We start from the raw sequence: 27,544 nt of genomic DNA, 5'->3' as shown, positions 1-27,544 counted from the left end.
CAAGAAACTGAAATATTTAATTCTGGTCACAGATTACATCCTGGTAAATAAGCTAGCAACCAGATGAACGGGGAGAAAACAATGTTACCTCAGTCTTGCTGACAAAGACGACCAAGATTTCAAGGCACAGATGATTTTGTCCCAGGTTTTATCCATGGAGGAACAATACAATGCCTTTTCCATTAATATAGGTGCTGCTTGGAGTCAATAATTTAAAAAAATAAGAACTTTAATGTACTGCAGGGTGAAGATAAATCAGGGCAGTGTTGTTTCTAAAAGATACTGTGCACCCAAAATCTCACCATGATCACACATTCAAGGCAAAAACACTGCACAACTGTTTTGGAATTGGAGATCATCAGCCTTATGAAGAAATGCATGCATTCTCATGACTTCTTATACATCATCATTGTATGCTTTGAACACATAGTAAAAGATGAATTACCTGAGAGCTTACTTTTTAGGTAAAGCTTTTCATAATAATGTAAGAGATTCCTCCTTTTTTTCCCTCATATGTTATCAACCACATCCAGACATGGTGCTGTGTGTCAGTGACTGGTAAGACAGATAGAGTAGCCCATTTCCATAAGAGTAACATTAATTTCTCTGATCTCAATAAAAAGGTTTTTCCAGCTGTCTTTTATTCTAGAAACGTTTTTTCCATACTAGGAAAAAGTACAGTAAACAAATAACTTCCTAACATTGCCTAAGGAGAAAGTGACCTTGCTACAAATACAGACCAAAATATTCAAATATTTATACACAAAAAGTTATCAAAGAAAGTAGTGGGTTTTATAGGCTATATTACTGGGATAACTTTGAGCATCTGACATTGTTATTAGATGGAGCTGAAGCTTCTAACTGCAAAATGAAGATCTGCAGACCCTGCTTTTGAGCGTGCCTTTGATCTTCCAACAGTTACAAAGGATGAATTATGTTTTAGGACAGGTTTAGGTCCAGAATATGGCCTGACGCCTTCTCTTCAAGAAACACTTAACACTGACATTTCTAAGTGAGTTCAGCCTTTTTTTCCATGGCTAACACCTGCAGTAAAGCCCTGATGAATATTCCCTGAGAATACTCAAAATGCATGAATAATATCAATTTTAATAAAAAACATGGAATCCACATTGTAGCTGGGAAAAGAGAGAGGAGATAAAGTAGGGTTGTTTGGTATCTGGTCCCATTAGTAATAAGCTGTGAATACAAACACAAAGTTGGGAAGTGGGAGACCCAGTTTCACTGTCCTCTTCTAGAAGACTTTTCCTTCACATCCGGCCTTTCCAGGGAGAGTGCCAGGCCTAGAGAACAGCTGGGTGGACAATCCCTCCTTCCTGCTGAAGATACATCACTGCAAACAGGGAAGTTCTTTGTGTCATTTCTTCTTGGAACACAAGGGCATTTTACCTGAGCCCGTTCCTGCACAAAATACAGAAATTGCCCACAGAGCAGGACTGGAACCCAGGTCTCTCTTCCCCAGCTGAGAGGCTCAACCACTAAATAACAGAATCAGACTACCACTTGTTTCTCTCTCCTCTTGGCCTGCAATTCCTGCATTCAAGACTGCATAGCTTCAAATGAAGGGAGTCCTTCTAAATACATTATACACTGCTAGGTATAGTAACCTCACAGGAAGTGTGTCATGGGGTTTCTGTCCCTCCAGATCAAAGAAAGTTGAGAATCCAAGTCTACCATCTCTTAGGTGAGCTTTCTAACTACTAAGATGCAAAGGCAAGAAACTACCATACTCAAAAAGCATGAAACTCTACCTTCAAGAAATCTTACCCTGAAAAAAGGACTTCGCATTCTACTTCAAGGTGGTGCTTAATAGGTAGCTCTGAGCCAGGTATTTATGTCTCAGATAAGTGCAAGAGCTCAGAAACTTCCCAGTCCTCAGCATTCCTTCCTGACCAGATCTAAGAACCTCTCTACTAAGTGATGAGGATTTTTGGTTTGTTTTTCTGGCTTGCTTAATGCTCTCTAGGGACTATACAGGGAACCTATCTCCCTAACTTCAGACATCTGAATCACCCTGCTGAGCACTGGTACCTATTTTTAGGTCATAACACCTAAATTGATATTAATTTGATTTCACAGCTCTGATGCTTGCTGAATTTACTGTTGCACTGCCTTAATAGTCACATTAATCTGTTAGTAGGAAAGGAAGTAAGAGATCTTAAGAGTCAGCAGAATATGATAAGTTTTGGAAGTCTGTCAAGGCTACACAAATGTCAACTTTAGAATATGCACATTAATCATTTCTTGCCTTTCTCCCACAAAAATCTACCAGATTCACATCATCTTAGTAAGTCCAAACAGAATTCATAGCACAATGTCAAGAACAGGGCTTCAGGACATGAAACAGAATAATATCGCTGTCATGAGTTTTGTAGTCAATAGTTCATTAGCTGAAAAAAGGCAAAAGGCATGAAAACAGTAAATATAAACAACCCAAAACTAAATGAAAATACGTAAGTTCTAGTTTCATGTAAGTAGAACAATAGCCAGTAAACATTATTTGTTTTGAATCTGCAATAGCATGAAGTACTCTGGCAACCCTTTATCCTCCTTGATCAGCTTGTAACACTGGCAGTTTTCTCTGCTTCTATTGCTCCTTGAGGAAATGAAAAAAAGCTGTCTTTTCCTACAGTGCTTCCTCTGGAAAAGTTCACTGTTTAATTTCCATCCATGCCACAAATTATACCTACATTCATACCTCTGTAGCTGCAGCAGTGACATTTAGAGTATGACAGCTCTCAGGCCCACATAGACAGAGTAAATAAAAAGAATACGGACTTCATTGCAAGGAAATATAATTCACTTGAAAGTAATGAATAAGAAAATCTAAAGTTCTTAACATTTTCATCAAAATATTGGTAATAACATATAGGAAATACTTTTTTCATCACAATAAAACAGGCATCTGCAGCCACCACTTGTAATAGGTACAACTTAAATTTCATTAAAGATGGGGCAGTTTTTATAAAATTAAATATGACTTCCTACTCCATACTCCATTAAACCTAGATTTATTTTAAATTGAACAATCTTTTCCATTCAGCAATCCTTTGACCTCTTTTCGGGTATACCCTGTTTTCACCACTTCACTCTTGCATCAGGTATTCTGACCATGAACTACCTCAGTTCAACACTCAGAGGTGCTTTTAGGAGTCCTACATTTTAAAATGACTATTTTATTAGATTTGTTTAAAAGAAATGAGAAGCAATGCTGACTCATGGCACGAGTTCTGCTACCAATTACCTCTAGGACTAAACAAGACCTTAAGTCAGTCTAGACTGTGGGACAGAGTGACACATGCATAAACATTTTCTTCTGAATTTTATTATTAGAATGGTCTTCCTGATCTTATTCATCCTTCACCAAAGAAAAGTAATATTAAGAAAAAAGTACGTAGGACAACAGTGTGTGTGTGAGTGTGCTCAGAGGGATGTAAGAGAGGCTGTTGCATTTAGTACATTACATGTAAGATTCACTCCTGAAGACTCCTCCTGACAGTTCCAAGTTACGGCACTAATAACTTACGTACTTGCAGAGCAGTGTCGCAGCCTCTTTGCTGTTCGAGTTCCTACGTGAGAGCTAACTGATCTGAATTCTGATTCCTCAGCTTGTGCCTTGTGTTGCACAAGGTCACATAGCAAATGGAATAAGGAACATGACAAAATCCTAAGTATCAGTTTTGGGTTGCAGCTATGTAGACATTTGTAAGACATAAGAAATAAAATTACAGTTCTAAAAAGAGGGATAGATTTTGCCCAACGCTAACTACTACTCACATAACTCTTATATCCCTTCAAAGGGAGGGAGGGAAAAATGCATGCCAGGAGCCAGGAACAGAAGAACAATTGCATCATGTGATCAATTGATACAGAATACTTAAACGCAGATTCTAGGAAGAATTAATGATATGAAAAAGATGAAACTCAGAGATTCCTAAGTTTCTTGCTATATATACTTTTCAACATTAAAACTAAGGACGCAAAAGAGCAAGATTCACCTCACACATCTTCAGACATCTACATATGCTTCTCAGCTAGTCATTTCATTTCTAGAGTATCTAGCCCATTTTCAATGTCTATTTAAAATCAGGTGATTCATGCATCTAAAGTGTCTGCTTCTCTCAAACGACTCTCCATACAGCCACTTAAGACACTTAGCTCAGATGGAGACATCTGCCCAGGGACAGATGAACCCTTCTCTAATGTGCATAACTTTATAACTAAAAATCAGACACAACTCTTCAAATCGATGGCATCTAAAACCAGCATAAGAAGTCCTACATTTTGGGATCGTTTTGACAGAAACCTGAACATTGCAGGGGAATGTATCTGATTACAATAACATTTTTTTATCTGCCAATTATGAGTCAAACCCGAATGAGCAGTACCCTTGAGACCATAGGCATGGAGGTGAATGGGCTTCACCTCTTATTACCTCATCCTGCCACAGCACAGGGCAACCACAGTTCAGCGCACTCATCAGGCTACTGCATTTGACTCCAAAGCATCAGACAAGCAAGTTGTTCTACTATTACTATAGCCAACTTTTCTTTAACAAAAGTATGGGAGAAAACGTAGAGATTGGTAACAGAAATATCAAGATTAGTATGAATGAAATTTGAAACGCAATGAGCGTGTAAAAACTTCAAAAGAAACAGCAGAACAAGAGTTAAAGGAATGCTATGTGTAAATTCCCATAGAGCACACTATGTGTGACTTTATGTAAATGATTCGGCAACAAGAAGATGAAGAACAACCTGACTTAAGCTAAGAGGAAGATCAAGAATGTCACTGCAGATACACAAGACAAATAAAAAAACAAAACCCATGAGTCCCAGGAATATTTTTCAAAAAATGCACACTTCCAAAGAGTGTAAAATGCTTGTCAAAAAAGTAAATCATCACTGTCAACGAAAGAACCCAAGACATTACAAGGACACAAAACCCAGTGTTCTTCATCCTCCCTGTTACACACAAGTGATCCTGGTCAGACCACTTGTGCACAAACATATTGGTGCTCATAAGTACGTGAGGTTGAGAGAATGAAATCTGTGAGAGTGAGTGAAAGCAGTTCTGTTTAGTACGAATACTGTCTTATAACTCTATGAAGTCTCCCATTAAATTTTGTCACACTAATTTCCTACAGAAACAATGACTAATTTGAATGACTTGATTTGCAAACAAAGCCTGAAGTTAAATCATTTATACCAGTTAATAATACATAAAGTCCAAAATCTTACTGGAATTATTTACCAGCAGTTTCTCTTTCCGCATTCCCATATCAGGAAATGACAAAGTAATCGGGTTTAGGTCACAAATAAAAAAAAAATCTTTAAATCCAATTGCAAGCAAGCAAGCAAGAATATTTTAATTTGAATTGTAAAGCATACCTACACAAAAATTTTTCCAAAATCTTGTCTTTATAAAATTATACATCTTTTTAGTGCATTCAATTACACTAGCAAGCTTCAGTATTTTGAATCTAAATCAATCATCTTAAAAGATGCAATAAGTTACACTTCAAAGACTCCTATCTCCAAATTCTATGAAGTGCTTTAACTATTTATTTAGATGAAAAAATATGCCATCTTTTACCTTTCTGAAGCTCTACGTGCTACTGCCTAGACACATGAAGGAGTTAATTTTATTAACATATATCAAATCAAGCTAAATGAACTACTGTAACCCCAATATAGTTTACAATCGAGAAAAATCCATTTCCCAAAAAACAAAAAAATTGTCAACATTAATTGTTGTCATCCCTAAGAAATCTACTTGCTTGCATTCTCTTCCAATCTTATGTTACAGCTCTTAAGGAGAAGAGGAGGCAGAGCAAGATCTCAACAAGGAATGAGCCTGAAGCACATCAGAGACTGAAACGATGCTGGAAAGCACAGGGAACAGACACATGGTCAGGACTCCACTGTGATAGACAAAGAAACCTCTTAAGGGCACAAGAGCACTGTGCAGAATTTACTGAGAAAAAGGAAGTTCATGAGCTGATGGAAATCAAGACTGGAATAAAGGACCCAGCTTTCAAGGACTTGAGAAGAGCTAACGTTGGCCCCTTCAGGGACCTTCTTGGAAGAATCCCATGAGATTGGGCCCTAGAAGGAAGAGGGGTCCAAGAGAACTGGTTAATATTCAAGAATCACTTCCTCCAAGCTTAAGAACTGTGCATCCCTATGAGCAAGAAGTCCAGCAAAGTGGGCAGGAGACCTGCATGGATGAATAAGGAGCTCCTGGTAAAACTCAAACATAACCAGGAAGCATACAGGAGGTGGAAGCAGGGACAGATAGACCACTTGAAAGGAATATAGAAACATTGTTAGAATATGCAGGGATGCAACGAGCAAGGCCAATGCCCATTTGGAATTAAATCTGGCAAGAGATGTCAAGGACAACAAGAAGGGCTTCTTCAAATACATCAGTAGCAAAAGGAAGACTAGGGAAAATGTGGGGCCGCTACCGAATGGGGTGGGGGCCCTGATGACAGAGGACACAGAGAAGGCAGATATACTGAATGCCTTCTTTGCTTCAGCCTTCTCTGCTCAGACCAGCCCTCAGGAATCCCGGAGACCGGGGAGAAAGCCTGGAGAAAGGAAGACTTTCCCTTAGTCAAGGAGGATCAGCTTAGAGATCATTTAGGCAAACCTGACACCCACAAGTCCATGGGCCCTGATGGGATGCAAACACAAGTGCTGAGGGAGCTGGTGGATGTCATTACTGGGCCACTCAATCCTTTTTGAAAGGACGTGGAGAACAGGAGAGGTGCCTGAGGACTGGAAGAAAGCAGACATCCCCCAGCCTTCAAAAAGGGCAAGAAGGAAGAGCCAGGAAACTACAGGCCTGTCAGCCTCCCCTCCATCCCGGGAAAGGTGATGGAACAGCTCCTCCTGGAGGCCGTCTCTAAGGCATGTGAAGGGTAAGGCAGTGATCAGTAGTCAGCATGGATTCACAAAGGGGAAATCACGTGTAACCAGTCTGATAGCCTTCTGTGGTGGAATGACTGGCTGGGCAGATGAGGGGAGAGCAGTGGATGTTGTCTCCCTGGACTTCAGCAAGGCTTTTGACACTGTCTCCCATCACATCCGCATAGGCAAGCTCAGGAAGCATGGGTTAGATGAGTGGACAAGGAGGTGGACTGAGAACTGGCTGAATGGCAGACTGCAGAGGGCTGCGGTCAGTGGCACAAAGTCTCGCTGGAGGCCTGTAGCTAGCAGTGTCCCCCAGGGGCCAGTACTGGGAACAGTGTCATTCAACTTACTCATGAATGACCTGGATGAAGGGACACAATGCCTCCTCAGCAAGTCTGCTGATGATACAAAACTGGGAGGAGTGGCAGATACCCCAGAGGGCTGTGCTGCCATTCTGAGGGACCTGGACAGGCTGGAGAAACGGGCAGAGAGGAACCTCCTGAAGTTCAACAAAGGCAAGTGCAGGGTCCTGCACCTGGGGAGGAACAGCCCCATGCCCCAATACAGGCTGGGGGCTGACCTGCCGGAAAGCGGCTCTGCAGAGAAGGACCTGAGAATCCCGGTGGACAACAAGTTGACCGTGAGCCAGCAACGTGCCCTTGTGGCCAAGAAGGCCAACGGTCTCCTGGGGTGCATTAGGCAGAGTGTTGCCAGCAGGTGGAGGGAGGTGATCCTGCCCCTCTCGTCAGCCCTGGGGAGGCCTCGCCTGGAGTACTGTGTCCAGTTGTGGGCAGGACTGGAGCATCTCTCCTAGGAGGAAAGGCTGAGAGAGCTGGACCTGTTCAGCCTAGAAAAGAGAAGACTGTGGGGGGATCTGATCAGTGTGTCCAAGTATCTGAAGGGAGGGTGTCGAGAGGGTGGGGCCAGACTCTTCTCCGTGGTGCCCAGCAATAGGACGAGAGGCAACAGGCACAAACTGAAACACAGGAAGCTCCGTCTGAACATGAGGAAAAACTGCTCTATTGTGAGGGTGACTGCAGTAGTGTTTCTAGGTAATTTTTGCTTTTAAACAAATCTGCGGAGTTTGCTTGCTAGAAGAAAGAGTCCAAATATTTTTCTCCATCTGTGTTCCCCAAACTTCTTGCTTAGATTACTGACGCAGCCAAAATAGGCATTTATCTACACTAAATGTGTTGGTATTATTTCATTTTCTCCATTCCCCCCAAGGTTTAAAACAAAAATTTTAAAATAGATATCATTCTAGATAAACATTTCCTAGAACCAAATAAAGCTTGGACTTAAAAAGGGAACAAGTTTTCCATGTGTTGTTCTGGGTCCCATTAAACTGGAAAGCTATGTATTTATAAGCATTACCAGTTAGAATTTAGTTTATAAAAAATAGAACAAGGCATATAAAATCAAAATTTGATTTTCTTTCTCAGGTATCACAGCCAAATTGCTAAATACTTAATGACTACATGGTGAATATCGACTATTTTCATTATTATGGAAAACCTAGTCACAGTAAAAATTACTGCTCAAGTGTTGTGCATGTAAAGCATGAACTGAAATACTTTGTTATAGGAATGAACCTAAGACAAGACTTAAACATTCATAGCATATACATTGAACAAATAAGAATTATTCTAAGATTTTATAAATTAATCATGTACTAAATTTAATTACAAGCTCATTATAAAATTAAAAACTTCAGTTATCATTAATGAACCCTATAGGAAAATAGCAGGCTCTTCATACTACTTACACACTTAAAATTTCTATATATTGGCTGGCTTTGAAGAAAATATATTTTTAGGGTTAAAAGTCACTTTTGCCATTCATTTTTTCTAAATAAAAGTTGAGTATTTTTGCTTTTTTCCTCAATAGAAGAATAAATCCTGTCATTCCAATGAGATTAAGAAAAAAGCTGTGCTAACTCATTGTGGTGGTATTTGTCAGAAAAGGGGACATGTATTGTCAAGATGCCCAAATATCTCTTTGTAGCACTCTGAAGATGGAAGATAATGAAAACATAATAATGCACCTTTAAAAGTGTGTTTAACTTAAACCAGGAATAAGACATTGCCATGCATACTTCATAATTTTAGTGTTATTACTTGGTAATAAAAATAGCTACTACAAATTAACAGTAAGGTTGTTCTAGGTATCTTAATGGTGCATTTCCATACCTTAATAGGTTTTGGTAAAAATGTTTCTGTAACTGTGGTGACCAAAGAATATGAGAGGGGCAAGGATTTCAGCAGAGACAGCATCTTTTATCAGATAAGCTTTCAGGCAGACAAGTCCTCCTTTAGGTTTGCTGTTTCTGTTCTATAATTAAAGGGCTTATCTGACAAAAATTTGTCTTCCTCCTCCCTCAACTCTTACCAGCTGATCTAATAAAAGATATCCTTTGCTTATAAACCATGTGTCTTCTAATATACAGGTTTTCTTTTAAAGGTAACCTTAACTCATTAAATTTATAATGCTTGCTGTTTTGAGACATGTAATTTTTTTCCTTATATTACTGAGTTCCTCTTTGCCCATTTCTAAGAGAACTTGAACACCAAAGTCTCAGGCATTCTGAAACTTTTAGACTATATTAAAAACTGAAGCTAAGCCTGACAGGAAAAACTCAAAGATAAAAATATGCAATACTTGTTACATAATGGAAATTACATAAATCTCCATTAAATAAATTGTAGACTATTAAGGAAAAAGCATGCTGTAAACTCATTCATATTGAGACAAGGAGAAGATTGCAGCCAGACATTTATTCCTTAGAGTATCCTGGATAAAATCTATCAGCAGCTTTCTCAAAGCTTTCTCATGGCGTCATGAGTCTTGGAATGCCCAGGAGATACAGGCTTTTAGATCATTAATGAGAAAGAAATCTTCTGAATGGGGTCTCAACTGCATAAATTGGAATTCAACTCAAGGACTGATATTTTCCAAAGTCTGAATGCACAGCACTATAATGTGGCATCATGTTATACAGGAGTCGCTATTTACTCCATGTTCCCCATTTTTTTTATCTTTCAATTTTTTCCCTTTTCATTGTTTTCCCACTGTACATTTGTTCAGTTTTCCTAAAGGTAGTTGTAGTTCTAGGATGTTCTTGTCAGCACGAAAAACCACATTGGAGCTCTACAGATACGCACTATAGGGGAGAATGAAATAAGAAATCAAGACATTAAGCATTCATATCCATTTTTCTTTTCTACAGCATCCTATACTGATATTTATCTAAACAGATCTCATGCAGGTTGAGGCCAAAACTTGCTAAGCAGATGGTTTTGCATCTACTGTAGAATCATTGCCAAGGACTAGAAGAAAGATGCACTGAACACTTTTCAGTTGTTACCTACCAGGAGTGTTATTTTTTGGATATTATTGATCCATTAAAAAATTGCCCCAAAATACTTCAAACCTCCACATTGTTCCTTGTAGAAATCTTAGCAGGTCAATTACTAATGAAATTTGCTTCCAAGCATAGACTTTCAAAATCTAAGACATATTCTGTGGTCAGACGGAGCAAAGCTAAACATATTCACTGGCAACTCAGAAAGAGTTCAAATGCTCATATATGCAAATACCATGCAAAGCTCTTAAGCTGTTCCAATATTCTTCTCTAGTTTTTAGGCTTCCCTGACTGGATTCAGTATTTACTTCAGTAGAGCACCACAGGGCTTAAGAAACTTACTGCAATGGACCTCATCACTCCAGTCATCACAGTCATTGTAGCCATTACATTGCAGTTTCCCTGGGATGCAGATCCCACTAGCACACAAGAAACTCTCCTCTCCTCCACACAGTGCTGGCAAAGAAGAGAAAAAATACATATGTTAAGCTGTTCAGGGTGAAAATAAATAAAAGGAAATGAAAGATACTTTGAACAATGAGTCTTAATTGATGCATTTAAAAAACAAACCCCGAAGTAATCAAATTCAGGCACATTCAGGGTGGCATTTTTACCTAGCTTTGGTTATTTAAAAATTAAGAATTTAGATTGAGTTAGTCAGTGAGGTTCCATATACCACTAGAGGAAAGAGGAAGCACCTCTGCAGGGTAACTCTTAAAACAATGACCTTAGAATGGGATTAAATATGCTTCTTCTTTCCATTGAATAGATACTTGGGATTAAATATCCAATTGAAATTACAATAAATGAATCTTCCCAACCTACGTGTTCAGGCACAAGACCACAAGGTTGAGATTGAATAGAGTCTTAACACAGGCATTTTCTACAATGAAAATATTCCCCAAACATTTTTATAACTCCCTGAACATTAGAAAAATAATTTTCTGATTGCTTCATTATTGCTATTCTATGTATTGGGAACTGAGATACCTAGAGAGACACACAAAAAAAAAAAAGCCCTAGGGCTTTGGATATCCCACTGGAGATGCCTTGCAGGGCCATGATGTTCAGAGGGAGAGGACTCAAAACCTTCTATAGCTCAAGTCCTTCAAGACGCTTAAAAATAGGGAGATACAGATCACTATTAACTGTTTACATCTTAGCCCATGAAGTAGAGGCCAAAATTCCAAGCCTTTGCTTTAAAAACCTTTGGCTGAAAAAAACCTTCTAAAGATACTATTATATGGTGACCCAAAACAAAGATGTCAAGCAAGCAAAAATTATACGGGTTTGCAAAGCAAAGATGTCAAATAAAAACCAAATACTCAGTACAAGATCTGTTTTTCTTTTTTTTTCCAAAAGCTACAACTAACAATAATTATAAACAGCAAGGCTAAACAAATAGCAAGTTTCACCTTCAGTAGAAGATCAGCCATAAAAACCTCCTTGATTTTAACCATACATACTTGAAGTGAGAAATAGCTTTTGGAAGTGAAGAAAAACATCTGTGAATTTTCCAGAGTAAAAATTATTAAATATAACTATGTGTGACAACAGTAAGTTCAAACAATGAAATCTCATGAAAGGTCAAAATTCTGTCCATAGAAATTACTTGTAATTCAGCTTTGCACCTAACTTTGCCAAGAACAATAAAGATCTCTGATTGTAGCCTTCAATCTTCACCATAATGCAAATCACAGATATGACAAATCAGCAGTTTCAGCAGCAGCAGTTGCAGAATCTCTTCCTCCGCTAAAGCCATCTCACACCTTACCACAACAAAGCTCTATATTTTCCATTTCAAATTGTCTAAATTTGCCTAAAGTGCAGTTCGTATTTCTTCTTCCTTCACTTTTTGAACTTGATACTTTAGCAAAGCCTGGAAAGTATATTTATAATCTCATATCTCAAAAGCCTATAAGATGTATATTGAGGATTTTCATGGTAATTTTGTGCTCCTCATAAAGTGTCTAACAAGAAGTGCATTCATAGAGAATACCCTTTAAAATCAAACTAAGGAAACATAACCAAATATCCAGTGACACAACCTTTAGTAATAGGAGTTGCTGTGGCCTCAGTTCAGTGCTGCAGTAAATGATAGTACAAAGGAAATACACTACATAAATTTCAAATTAAGTCAACAATTAATAAATCAATGACTATGAAGATGTTTATGTTAACATTTTATTTAATTTTCACAGTGAACACGTATGTTTAGCCACCAATAACGTGCATTACAGCTGTACTCAGAAGAACTCCTTATATAACTGCCATATAAAATCATTATCCTTAAAAGAAAGTCTTATGCACAATAGCATGTTTATTAAGCACGTTCTTGGGCAAATGAAAACTGAGCTTAAGTGAAAGATCAGTCCTAAATCTCATGCACCACTAACGTCCCACTTAAACTCCTCTTCCTGGAACCAACATTTCACTTACCGAAAGAGGGAAAGTTCTTTGTAATCTTTCCTAACAGAAGTCTGTTGTGAAGTAAATTAAAGCACACAAGTGATTACATTTTATATGTCTTCAGAAGAATACAAATATAAAAGTCAAGCAAAATGGAAAGCAAAGTGATGCTGCTGAAATCTGGGTATGTTTCATGAAGTATACAGAATACTAAAGACAGAAATGCGAAATTACTGAAGTACACTGGTAGACTGTAGAGTATGGCTTTAGAGTCATCCCTAGGTCAGCTCTGCTACTTTCCCATATAAGTTCTTAACCTCATATTTAGGACTTAAGTCGCAATAATACATCCTTAGTCACCTGGATGAACTAAGAGGTGTCCTGTTCATGATGATGTCTAATGGATTATGCACAGACCACATAGTTATCTTGCATCCTATGTAAACCGCTTAAACTGTTTCACAGAAGTAAAGCTAGTAACTCATTACATCTCAGCATGTGTGTTTAAATCAACACTCTACAAAGACAGTAGTTTGGCATCAGCCTTACTTTTAGCCCCATTCAGAAGGTTCACGTGGTCACTCTGTCTATCATGTAAACAGCTGGCAAAATATATAGCAAGTCTTTGGATCTGCAAAAGTTGCAACACAGACTTCCATTTCACCTTTTCAAACTTATTCTTAGTTACCACTTGGCGAGTGTTTGTTTTTGCTGTCTTGCAGATATCACCGATTTGGTGGTAAACTTTTTTTTTTTTGTATGAGCATCTTCTTTTCTGCGTTTTGCTTTTTCCAGGTTGCTTTTTAGACAAGCATCAGGCGCTGTTCAGCATGCTGTCAACTTGTCTGTCTAACCTTCTGGATTCCTTTACATTGAAAATACCTCTGTGCTCATTCTTTCCTGGTGGACGTTGCATGCTTTGATCCCTTTCATGAACGTTTTCATTCTCTTTCTTTAGTCCTAGATCTCTTTCTCTCAGCAGTTTCATCGGTAAGCCAAAATCCAATGCCTCAACTGAAACATTCAGTTTTCTTTTTAAATGGACTTTTATGCCCTGCTGTCTTGGCTCTAGACTAAAAAAGCTAAGAAAAAAACAAATAAAGCCAAGTGTTCTCTGTACAATCTCACATTTTCTGAAGCCCACAGAATGCTTCAGGTAACTTTTCTCAGCTGCTCCATTATCACTCGTAAAAACAGCTCCTCATCAGGTGGTTTACTGCTGTTCTTTGGCAAGTATTAAATGAGTACTCAGTCCTTGTTTCCATGATTCCTATTTCTATTATTCCATTATTTCATGATATGTTTCTCTGCTAAACAATACAACGTTTTTACAGGCCTGAGCTATTCCTTAATGCCTATTTGCTCTGTTTATGAGATCAGTTTCATTTTCCTATTACTTTCACTCTTCTAGCTGTTAGTCTCAAGTTCAGGTAGTACGGACTGAATGACAACAAAAAAGGTCTCCGCGCTTGCAAAACTAAAAGGAGTTAACAAGAAAGAAAACAGTCAAGAAACATTCTAACAAAAAAAAAAATCAAAATCTACCAGATCTATTACATACTGAACAAAGAGTTTAATGCAAGTATATAGTCTCTCCATGTAATAAAGATTTGACAAGAGGCAATAAAAACAAAATGAAATTTTTGTGAAATTATAAAGCAATAATTATAGAACTTAAGTCCTACTCAAAATTTTCTGCAGGTTTTCAGTTTCGAGGAAAAATTTAAGAAAAATGAGATTTAATTTTGCTTTTTCCAGGCGTTCTATTCTTTCTTACCTTTTTCTAAAGTGGATAAAGAAGAACACAAAGCAGAGACAAAAAGGTTCTCGTGGAGGGGGAAAAGACCTCTAATGCAATTTTTTAAAACTCACTGATTTTGATTAAAGAACACCACTATACTACTCCAGAAACCTCTAGTACTACATGTACAAAACAAGGTGACTCATAAAAAATTCACATTCTTTCTATAATATTTATGTCCATATATAAAGCTTTTATACAAACAGATTTCTAGAGTATGAGAAAATGGTTAAAGAATCTTTTATAATTTTGAGTGTTAAAATAATAGTAAATGCTTTTTCCTAAAATCCTTTCTTTTATATTTTCTGATTTATAAAACGTCCTCCATTGCTTCGTCATTCAACAGTAGACAGAAATTTTTCTTTAAAATCTCATTACTTTCTCTAGTAAAATTGAATTTCATGACATATCTATTTTTAGCACTACTAGTTTGACTTGGTTTTTTCATTAGTGAGAAAAGCCAGCTCGTCCAAAAAAAATCCATCTATGATCTTATTTTTTAAAGATCAGCTGATTTATAAACCACTATGAAACAAAACCATATAAGAAGACCGAGATCAGGCAAGATGTTCATAAGGAAACAATGTTTTATGGTTTCCAGAGATAAAGGCTCTCTTCCCAGTTCTGCCACAAACTTTTTGCATCACCTTGGACAATTCAGTTAAACTGTGTCTCAGCTCCTTACCTACAAAAAAAGAAGAAACTTCTCCGTTTTCTTGGGCTCTTTGAGGAGAAAAGTCATTAGCCTTGGTACACTACAAACTATTATAAAGTTAACGCTGCAGGAACTCTTAAGAACTTATTTTTCACACTGATGAATTGATATTCAAGGTTTCCTAGACGGAGTGCAATACATTCCCATTTAGGAAAATATTAGGATAGCTCTCAGAGGAACATTACTGAATGTAAGACGGTCAAGAGGAAAAGCTGAAAGATCAGTCTCAATGGAAGCAATAAAATTTTTGAGATAGAACGAAGCCATTTACACTGCCAGCAATGAACAACACATTTTAAAAGACAAACAAGCGGTCTTAAAAAAACTATTACACCTGTAATCTGCCCTTGAGACTAAAGAAGGAGCCTTCAGGGTGCCTACAAAAAAAATATCGTTTCTGGTCACAGTCAGCCTTTCTGTATAGCAATGTGATATTCATTCTCCACATTTTTTTAAACTGCTACGTGCACAGTGGATGCTGTGATGTACCACTGAGTACCAGACATGCCTAAGCATGCAGAGCGTGTTTTTCAAAAGTGACAAATAGCTCCAGCTTACACTGACTGCAAGTGCAATTAATTACCTAGATTTCCAATTTTGTTTTTGGTCTTGGCATAACTGTTCTTCCTATTACATTATAGCAATAGACACATACACAGAACACACTCTCTCAGCGCCTCCATTTTTACTCTTAACTTTTGACAGCAGGGAATTATTTTTTTCAATGTATTTACATGCTTTTCTAAGCCTGGAATATTATTTTATTATCCCCAAGAAATAGGGTAATTTTAGACTTAGTCAACTGACACTCTTGTACAAAACATGTGCTTGTAATAAAAAGTTACATGAATAATATCAACATCTTTTCTGTAACATTCCCAGGTGCACTCTACTTGGGAGCACATGATCTTGATTTTCCAGTAAAAACATTATTTTCCAATTGTGTAATGGGGTCATGGATACTGCAGGGAAAGATACCTATGCAATTTCTTTTCAAGAGGGCTTCTCATTCTGCAGCAAGGCAACCCAAACACATACGAGATGTTAAAACAAAGATTTTGGAGTAGTTCATGCCATTTAAACCTGATCTTTTATCAGAGACAAGGTAGGGCAAAACCATCAGAACCATCCTTTTGCACACCCTTAGAGTGTGCTTCCCAGTGGGTTCTCCTCACTATCTGCTGCATTATTGGATATGTTTGCTAACTTCTGCCTGTGGAGTTATAGCCTCACCTCTTTTTGGAAGAGTGCTACAAAGTGCAATATATGATAGTCTTAACAGCAACATAAGATTAGATAGCATTCACATTTGAATTTCACAGAGGAAAAAACTGAGGCACAGAGAAATTTTAAGTCAAACTTATATGAAATAATGAATAATAATTTTCACTGCCCAAGCTGAGACACATCAGTATGATTTTTTTCTGAAAGATTCTGACGCCATTTTGGATGTCCAATGTACAGCTCCTATTTCCTTTAGTTGTACCTGAAAAACATGTTCCAGTTGCAAATCAAACCCCAGGTATACAAACTAAGAGTGCAGTTAATCAGCAATGTGCAAAGAAGAGTTGTGAAAATTTTCATTCCAGTGCCTTGGTCAACATTACATAGGGTATCTGCAACAGTACTAGGGAAAGGATCTCATTCTATGTGATAGCGTTATTATTTTTTAATTATGAGCCAATCTTTTCTTCTTCTAGTTTCCTGCCTTATACACTGCACACTTTCCAATTTCTGCAATCAGTAAGCAATACAAAGGGCCCTAGAAACAGTAGCCTTCCTTATAGGGTCTAATTCTCTGTAGACCAGTGTTTATCCCGGAAATAATGATCCTGGGTACAAATAAAATAGAACATAACAGAACACTGGAATTTGGCAGTCAAGAAAGGTTGTTTAAGGTTGGAAGGAAATCTTTAACTGCCTTTGAAACCTTACATTGTTCTAACTTGCTTATTAACAAAAGAAATCACATAAATAGATTAAAAAGAACTGTCAGAGGAACCCTCTTGATGTTTACTGATCCGTGCAATCAGCGTAAGTCTTCATTTGTACTAAGAGCAACAGGAACAGACTTTCACCTCCTATGTGAATAGGCCAATATAGTACAAAGGCAGATAATAGGAAAAATATTTATCTGATCGTTTTTCCTAGACAGAAGAGAAATAAAGAGGAGTTCCACACTCATTTTTGGACTGTGGACAAAAGAGCGCTCAAGCACTTACAGATCATTCTAACTCCATTCCCTCCTGATACGTCCCTACCCTGCTCTGCTCCCATCCATTCTGATTCCAGTCCCAACCCACTTTTCCATTTCTCCTGTTACCTAAAGTGAGCACTTTCCTATTTGTCTTGGATGCTATATGCAAACAATAGGAATATTGAAATTACTGTTTTCTTTCTCTCAGTTGTAGCACCTAGCAGCAATCAGAAAGAATTATAAGAATAATTCATCCCACCTTTGACAGCCTTCTGACAGACCATGACTGGATATGTTGGTCCAATCAGTGCAGTGATTAATGCAAGGAGAGCACATGCACTGTGAATACCTCCAACGAATGTATCTTCTGCTTTCTACCAAGCTTGTGCGAGAAGAGTTTTTCAGGCTAACAATTTGATCTTATCGCCACAGACCAGATTTTAACAGAAATGATAAAAGCCTTGTCTTGTATGCAAAAACAAACACTTTCACTGAATTTCAATATTTGACCTAAAACATAGAGGATTTAGAAATGCAATCATTTATATGACTCTACTGAACACAGGCAAAGAGCTGCATACTCAGAAATGCTGGAGCTAATTGAAACAAAGTGTAAGAATAAGAAGAAAGAAAGCCTGAAATAGAAGTCCAAAGTAAAAACTTATCAATAACTCCACTCAAATTTGCCAAAGTCATAAAAAGTTGTGAAGGTGTTACTAGAACGGGATGTGTTGGGAAAAGTTAGCTATTTGTACCTGCGCCAATAAGTCACACATTTTTTTAACATCAGTGAGCAAAAATCCATGCATCTGAACTCCTAAGGAGGACAGAATGTTAGATGAACAGAAGGCAAAATAAAAGGGAAGCAGTTCTGGCTGATAGAAAAACAAATTGCTAGTGCTTGTTTCAGGCCTTTGAGAGTAAGATTTAAAGTCTGGAGTCTTTAAACTTCCAAAATCCCTGAGCAAACACCTCCTGTGGCAAAAAGTGTTTTATTTTGCCTGCACCTGGTGTACTATCAAAAATATCTCTGAAGTGACAAGATCATTTATGTCCTGTAATTCCCAGCTGGATTACTGGAATGCTATCTATAGAGGATTATGCCTTCAGATCTCTGGAAAGCTACAGATAGCACACAATGAAAAAAACATACTACTTTACAGCCCTCAAGATTGACTTCTGGTTGCATTTCAAGCTATAGCAATTGATAAAGCACTGCATATCTGTGAAAAGGATCGTGAAAAGCACTGATCATTTTTCTTCCAGAATGAAGAATAATAATAATATTCATTGTTCTATGCAAGAACTAGGAGTTATCAAGCAAAATCACCTTTAAAATAAGGCAAAGGTGGTATTCTTCATACAATGCACAGATAAGCTACGAAATGTTGCAGCATGATACTACAGATGCTAAAATGTACATAGATTCATGAAACAAATGAACAAAATAGAAGAAAAATCTATGGTGGGTCACAAAGCGCAGAAAAGTACTTGAATCACAAACTGATTGGAAACTGGGGGAGTATTCTCCTATTCTTCTGTAGGCATCTGATTTTGGCATTTTTTGAAGACAGCACTGCAAGCTAGATGGACTTTTAGTCTGACTTAACACAGTCTTTCTTACATTCACAATAGCACAGTGGGACCCAGAGGAATCCCTGTATTCTCTTGCCTACAGATTTTCATCACCTGCTCCCTGTGTACCCTGAGATATAGCAGATGCATCTTGTAGCTGTCAACTCTAGAAAGATCTGGTGCGAGAATCATGATCACAGAACTACAGAAGCTGGCAACTCCTTCCCAGCAAGAAACTTTCCATCTCTCTGTTTCCTTAGGATGCAAAACCCTGTGGGAGAAGAACACAAAGGACCTCCCTCTTCCACTCCAGTGAACTGACCTAAAAAGGCCACACGGGAGACTCCAAGTTGGAAACAAACAGGCAAAGAGTAGGAAGGTAGGCAGAGATAAATGGTGAGGGAGGCAGAGAGGGAGTAAAAACGAAATCAAAGGACATAATAAGATATAAAATATAATATCTACTGCGTCAATGGAAGTAAAGAGTTGGGTGCTTGAGGCAAACAGTTTCTTTGACTGTGAATGTTTCCTCACAAGATACACCACAATCCTGAAAAACATTTTGTCTCCTTCAAAGAATTGTTTTACTACCACTGTTTTTGCAGCTGATCGGTGTCAGTTTTTCATATTCGTAGATGGCCTTTGTCCTCTTTTCACCGCATTAAATGAATGCAAGGCCACAAAAGAAAGCTAATATTTTCCTGATTTTAAAAGATTTTTCTTAATTAAATTCTGTATTGGATGTATGTAACTAGCCTTTCAATGTCTACAGAGAATCTCTCTATAAACAGATACTGCTTCTGAGTTTCTGTTCAAAGCTGTTCATTCTCTAAATTCATACCAGTGTGGAAGGTCCTGGAAGATAAACCTGGCAGCACGGAAAGAAGTATCACAACAATTTTTATTGGTGTTTGATGCTAGGAACAAATAAATGCTCTGCATTAGTTCAACATATGTTTAGTTAGGAAAAATAGTAGTTTTCTTGTATGCATTGCATTCATTCTCTTGAGTCTTTTCTGTGTTATTTGCACTATGGCAGCTTACACAGGACAAAGTAATATATGATGAGAGATGCTAGAAGAAAATTTGAACTATTCAGCTGAGTTATTGCAAAACTCGACGCTAAACCTGGGTAAAGGCAATGTTGTTACCATAGCAGAGAAACAAATTCTACTGCTGAAGTTTATAGTTGTGGCATTAATACATTTATTAGCTATTTGTTTTTGCAGTACCTTAAGGTGGCATGCATAAAAATAGTGACCTTTATTAGACTTGTTAATGCAGTGCTCCAGTTAAACACGTCTTATAAAGATTAAGATGGGCTAAGAGCTCCTGCGGTGTCATCTTCAAACAGATTAAAGGGTTCACTCCAGTTATTAATGCATTTAGCCTTTTCATGCCCCCAAACATTGCACGGCATAAATCAAAATGCACAACAATTAATTTCTATGTTTTTGCCAAGAAAGAAGATTATCCAGGATATCAGTACCGGTTCTCCTGCTCAGCAACCATTGTAACTTTTCTAACCAGAAAATTTAATTCAAAGATTGTATGCAATTGACAAACTGCTCCAATAAGCAGTGGGTAAAAAGTTCACCAAATTTTTCTGTATTGCAGAATAAAAAAGTTCTGTGTTATTTATAATTTCATAGGTTTCACCGTTTTGGTGCAGAATTCATTCCTTTTTACAGATGTAAAGTTTAACTACTAATAGGAGCACATATGCATTTGTAGTATATAGGAACGACTAGAATAGCCAGAAACTATTGGAGCATGTAAAGTCCTTTTCCTATGTCATTCAAAAAACCCAAACAAACAAAAAGAGGACTATTTTTTCAGGAAATTAACAAAAGGAATAAAAAGTAAATTAATGCCTCCACTAAATTTGAGTCAAAACTAAAAACCACAGCATTTAGTGTAATAGGAATGAAACCGTGGTCACACGAGGACTTGCAATAGAAGGTACATGAAGAGAAAGTGCTTTCATATATTTAACAGTCAGTTCACAAAACATTGCAAAAACTATCTATGGAGAGATAAAACCTCCAAAGAGAAAACTGGCTAGTTTGTCTTTGAAAAAAATGCCATGAAAAATATTCGTATAATTTGGCATAGCCTATAGCTATTCAAAAAAATAGTCTTCACTGGAAAAAAGGTCTTATCTGATTTTTGTTATATACATTTTGCATATCAGCAGAGAGCACCTTTCAGCACTGACAGCGTAAATAATAATCAGCATAACAATGCAATGGAATTTATAATCTATACTTAAATTTTAATTTACTATGTCTTTCATATAATTTTAATAGTCTTAATATATTACAAATCTCATGAAGTGCAATTTGAAATGTATAAAAATAAATACATTTTGCAAAGAAAATATTATGTCTGTTTCTGATCTGATTATAATATTTTGCCCACATCCTGTTACCTGGGTCTCGTATGCATTGTTTTTAAAAGAAAAGCAGAACTGGACATTCATAATGCCTCTTCAGTATAATGCAGAAGTGAACACTGCCTGCCAGTTCTGGACTATCTCTTACATAGGTTTCATTGTATAAAGTGCAGAAGCATCAATATTCACTGCTATTTTTGAAAGCGTTTTACAGTCCAGATTTATTAAAAAATAATTCCAGTGCCTTCCTGAGAACTCTGTATTAATGAAAGTCAGCTCAATGTGTTGCTTTACTTCTCATTCAAGCTCTTGTTTTTTCTCCACTGTTTAACAGCATCAGCGATTGGCTGGTCAAAGCAACTAAAATAACAGAGAAACACAGGGACAGTTGAAAGAAAGAAAAACAAAGCTGAAATATTTCTGTGAGGGGAGGAGATGCATAGCAGCCCCCAGGAATACTTCTGAGATTTTTTTTCCACAGGAACGTATTACTGAATTAATGTGGAATGAATAAATGAACCAATAATGGCGCTTGAGCAGGAAACCAGGATTCCTAAAGCTTTTATGTTCATAGTAGCTGATTTTCTCAACTATTGGTTGTCCACGGTAAAACACTGAGAGATGAAAGAATAAAGATTCAGAAGGTGACTTGCCAGAATATAAGTAATTTTTATGAGCTTAAGTAATACATGAAACTGCTATGTTATTTCATTGTCAGTGGCTTTTTTCCTGCCAGTCCTTACTGAACAGCAGTGTCAGGAGTTCCTAACATATTTCAAAATCATCCCGTCCTTTACCATGCTCATAACTAAATACCATCATTACCTTAAAATATGGTCTCTTAAATTAGTGATATTTTATCTTTAAAAGTTCTAATGTCTGCTTGTTCTGAAGCAAGTTATAGAGAATCTTGAAATTATTGCTTTTCAACATCCAGGTGTTGTATTATTTGTGTTTCAGTAATGCAGGTATAAATGTTGGTAAGGATGCCATATTAAAGGGGATAAACTGAGTACTTTTCCCTCCCAGATGATGGTAGAGAAGGACTGAGAGGAAAGACTCATTCACTCTGTCTCCCTTCCTCCTTTTGGCAAATTTGGCTATGTGTGAGGTACCTGGGCTTTTCTATACACGACCTTTACTCCTTCTAGCATAGCTGGGTAACTCATGTGAAAGGACATCAACCTGACTGATGCAGCCCTGCCTAAAAAATTGCACCTTTTCCTGTGTAACTCATTTCTTAGCTGGGACGGTTTTAGTATAGTTGCACGCAGCTCAGCTTTATCAGAACGTCTATGGCCACCTCAGGCATGTCTGCCAGATTAGTTTCTCCGTAGCAGTAAAGTGCTTTAGTGATTTAGACTGCCAGTGGAAGAAAATTCTAGGCAAAGAGATAAATATCAGCAGTGACACATAAACAAACATATATCCATTAGATAATCCCAATTCTAACTAATAAACATATATCAGGAAAGCTGATAATTGTCCTTGAGATAAATGCTCTGGATTCTAACTAGAAAATCAGTCAAGCATACATTCTTCAACAGAGCTTGGAAAGTCATGTGAAGTTCAAGGCTTTTTTGGAGGAACGGCAATTTTCAGTTAAGAAAATGTGGAGGGTATACAGTGCTTAGTCACAATTTGATGAAAAGTGCTGAGGGAAAATTTTGTTTTGGACTGCATTATACTTCGTTGAAACAAGCAGGTATAAGAGCCAGACCTTATTATTAATAAATACAAGGAACAGCTAAACCCCAACAGGCGAAATGCATCCTCACACAAAACAAAGTATATGCAAGGCATATGTGTGGGCAGGGAGGGCTTCATTGCACACAGCCTGGAGGTATTAGTCCCCAAGAGAAAACACAAAGTTGAGATATGAAGAGCATACAACATTGCCAAGGACACACTCTTGGAATATCGAGAAATTTAGCTCTGAAAAAAGCCTGAAGAGTGCTTTAGGATGAGGACTAGGTAAAAAGGGATTGGAACAGTGAACCAGCGGCGGCTGTTTGATGCTGCTGTGTTCAGAGAAATAAATTCTTTTAAATATACAAATTGCAAACACAAATATCTAACTTCAAAATTAACATTTTTCTGCAGGAGAAACAACCTGGGGAACCTTGACTCTTACCTTTTTCAGTTAAAAAGGAATAGCATTAAAAACATTATTTTAAACAAAAAACAACCCCAAACTATTCCCTATATGATTTCTTCCACATGTAAACTGTTCATATCCAGTATCATGAATAATAGCTCATGTAAACAAATTATTTTAAGATGTCGTTTGTTTTAAACAATAAAATGTCAGAACTGCCAATAAGTGGCATAGGTCTCTGCAGTCTTTCAGGTAGGGGCAATTAATTTCACAATCAGCTCAAGACATTTTCCTCTGGTGAGAAACAGTAAGCTTCCACCGTGTACTTTTCTGCTACTCATGCAATTTACCATCAGACAGATACAAATCCTGCCATAAATATTATGGAAGAATAATCAATCAGGCACTATTCTAACAGACTCTTCTCTAGAATTATGTAATATTAAATCTACCAGAAGAGATTCTGGAACTTGCAGGTTTCAGAAGCCAGCAATCTCTCTGGCTTGATCTACCAAATCAGTCATCAAGATTCAGTGGGGCTTTTGAATGCTTCAGCCAACTATGATTTGCCAAAAGTTAATAGGTATGTTTATATCTTACCTTCTGTTCAGTATGTGTACCATGCATGAATTGAACCCTAGGTATCTAATATCCTGTTCTTTCTTCAGAGCTATAGCTCTTTCTGTGCGAAGTATGAACATGCTCAATTAATGATATGCTAATCACTCCTTCTTTTACCCTCACTGCTCAGTATACAAACCCTTACCGTATTTATATATTGACTATATAAACTCTTACCTCATTTGTTATTTGTGCCTGCCATAACTATATTCCTAATTTCTATGGTGTTCATCACTATGATATCAAAGACATCAATGCATTTGTCCTTACAACATCCTTGTGAGGAAAAAGGATGGGTTTATTCCCATTTTACACATGGAAAACTGAGGCGAGGAAAAATTATGCATTTTTATATCTACTTAATTAGGATTCCCATTTGGAGAGGAGCATGAGACCTAATTTTTCAGCATATTTAGCATATATTTGTTTCATGTAGTGAAAACATAGCTCCCAGTGGCTTTCATTACAGCAACTTGCCCAAATGCTCTTCAGAACTCTGCGGGAGACTTATGGATAGCGTTCAATTTTCCTGAAAGGCATTCAACTGTCTTCAACAAGACACAGTTCTTCATTGTGTATTTCCCTGCCACAGTCATTACAAGCTTCCTTCACTTCATGACCCCTCAACGCATGCCCTAACACACAGAGGGAATCCCACTGAAAAAAGGACTTGATCACATCATTAAAGGCTGTACCATTATGCATATTCAGAAAATGCAAGGAGAATAACCAAGGCTGTACAAAAATTCTTAATTGTGGTATTACCTAACACGTGAAGATAAACTTTACAACCTCATTTATATTTTAAGGTAAATTCGTATGTATAATTTTTTTAAACAAAAAATGAAAAATAATTTTCAGCATATCGGCGTATCTTCTTGTCTACTGTCACCCGAAAGTCATTAACACAGTTAGAATCTATAGATTGCCTATACAAGCCCTCTGACCCTCAGGCTCACATGATGATGCATATCAGCAGTAAAGCATCATCCTCTCTCTGGGCCAGCAGCAGAGGAACACAAATGGCAGCAAGAGAACTCCAGCAATGGAAGAAAAAAGAGAGTCAGGCTTGCTGCTTTCAGGTCTGATCTCACCTAGATTTGGATCCACAGAACACAACAGTGACTCTGAGGAGATGGAAATACTTTATATATGAGATGCTTCTGGAGACCTTCCGTTACAAAACTCTAAGGAGCCACTACTGGGTGTATGCAAACCAAGATTTTTGAATAGTTTACAACTTGATCAGCTTTGAGTTCATTTTTACAGCAAAGACAAAAGAGATGCATTTGAAATTTGGCCCGTGTATCAAGTTCCTGCTCCAGACTAGTAATCTTAGTAATCTTGGTTAGAGCTTAGCAAAGAAAAAATCAGCAGAACTTTATTTTAAAGGGCATATTCCTATCTCTAGCTTCTTTCTCTGAAACAAATGAGATTTTTCTGATTGCCTCAAATCAATTCAAGTCTTAGAAGAATTCAAACTACACAATTAAAGCACCGCAAAACATGACAACCAGGCTTTATCTTTATCAAGGTAATCTGAAGTCACTTAATAACAAAACTAGAACTTATAAATTTCCTCCCAGATTTTATCCTACAGAACAAAATAAATGCATTATTAAATAGTAACTCATGAACATAGTCTAACACTTAAGAATGGAAACATACATTGCTTTCCTTTTTCTTGGTGTGGTGAGAAGCATACCCTTGTGGTGGTGTCATTTTCAGTTTTGTTTTGAAATTGAGAGCACTTGAGGAATTCTGGCCAAGAAGCATTTACCATCCCCAGGACTGGTTCACACCCTTCTTTTGCTGCCTCACAAAATGTCCTGCAGGGCAGGAGACCTCGACTGGAGAAAAGAGACAAAGATAACAACGATTATTATTCTAATAGGTTGTGAAAACTTTGAAAAAGAGAAAAAATAATAAAAGAAAATTAAACATATTTGAATAATTTTATGTTGTACAAAGCTGCACCAGAAAAGGTGATCTAGAGCCAACTCTTCATTATTCATTGAAGGTGATATCAGGTCTGGCTTTCAGGCCAAATTTAAGCCCAAATCAGGGTCAGAGCAGTCTGTAATTTCAACTCTATGCAAGTTGACACTGAGATTTCATCAGCAACTGAACCAATGTAATGGTGTAGTGACATAAGACAGGAGAAGGTTTGCTCCCTTATCCTCTCCCTCCTCCCCACAATCGTGCAGTCCTACTCCCTCTGACTTTTGCCAGATGTTTCCATGAGGTGATGAAAAAATCACTAACCTGAAGAAAACTTTGCATGTTTTTGATTGGGTAAGTTTTCTGACAACTTCAGCAAGTTGAATCTGCTCATGGAGGGAACCAACAACCACCAAAGCTAAGCTGTAGTAAACCATAGAACCACATCACCCGCATTTATGAGCTGTTACACTGATTTCCCCTGAGCATTTAAAATATCCTCAGTGCCAGGAAAAAGACCAAAGACAATAAATACCAGAACATGACTTATATTGCATTGAAAAAGGAGCAAGATAAAATGGTAATTTTTAAAGCATCACAAGTTTAAAGGAAGCATACTTGTCCATTTCTTACTCTGAGATATATACCTCCATAGCTATTTTTTCATTACTCTTCCTCTACACAGGAGGAGGAATTAAAATAGGTAACTATGAACTGTCTCCAGTTCTACACAGTTAGACTCAAAAAAGTCAAGCAGAAAGGCAAGAAAATCTATGAATATGTTTACTATAGATCTGGAAAAGGACAAAAGAACAGTAAAGTCACAAGATTACAGGTGGCATAATGTTAGCCTAGTTAGTCAAGATCTACTAAACAAAAGATAACAAGGAATTTCAGAGAGCCCTTCGCCAGGTTACGTAACATGTGGGAGCTGTAACTCAGGGTAGACTACTGCAGCATAATGTACCCAGGAAGGAATAACTGAAAGTCTACATGCACAGTGCTCTGCTTTACTGCCAGCTTACACTAACCTTCTGTCTGAAAACTGTTCTGGTGGAACAGAGGAAAAGCTCTTGCACAGTCAACACTAGTCTTAGTCGTAAAGAACACCTTTCCTGGCAAGGATCAGCACCATCTGTGGGAACACTTCTCTCTGTTACTTGGCAGAGTGGACTAACATAAACTATCACTGGAGCATAATGGAGTAAAACCTCTCAGTAAGTAGGTGCAATTGTACCTGAGAGTGCCCAGACACAAACAAATACCAGAGCCCAAGTGAGACCCATTGCCTGCCTATGCAACACTTTTCTCATCCATGTGAGCGCTAAGTCAAAAAGATCACTGCTGGAGAGCAGTAGCACTGATGGAGCTTGATGGTGCCATCTAATAATACCAATCTGTTAACACTGAATAAATATCTAAACTCCAACTTGCCAGCATGATAGCCTTACACAGCCTCTAGAGCTACAAAGTCTGTTATACTCGTGAAGAAGTTA

At 37.5% G+C, this 27,544-nt stretch overlaps 1 protein-coding gene across 5 annotated transcripts in view; it reads right to left on the bottom strand.

Moving 5' to 3' along the window:
- The window catches only part of CORIN (corin, serine peptidase), a 159,417-nt gene that overhangs the window by 57,676 nt on the left and 74,197 nt on the right, over positions 1-27,544 (bottom strand). For 4 of the 5 annotated variants that reach the window (XM_068942966.1, XM_068942969.1, XM_068942967.1 and 1 more), the window contains exons 5-6: positions 25,776-25,957; positions 10,639-10,752 (exon numbers count right to left, since the gene is read on the bottom strand). The exons of the other annotated variant lie outside the window; for it this stretch is intronic. In XM_068942966.1, the coding sequence (XP_068799067.1) occupies positions 10,639-10,752; positions 25,776-25,957 (296 nt within the window). The remainder of the gene's footprint in view (positions 1-10,638; positions 10,753-25,775; positions 25,958-27,544) is intronic. 5 annotated transcript variants of the gene reach the window in all.

The sequence above is a fragment of the Struthio camelus genome, chromosome 4 (assembly GCF_040807025.1).
Source record: "Struthio camelus isolate bStrCam1 chromosome 4, bStrCam1.hap1, whole genome shotgun sequence".
NCBI classification, from domain to species: Eukaryota; Metazoa; Chordata; class Aves; order Struthioniformes; family Struthionidae; genus Struthio; species Struthio camelus.
Note: the sequence above shows the minus strand (reverse complement) of the source record. Positions and strands in the feature narration are given on the sequence as shown.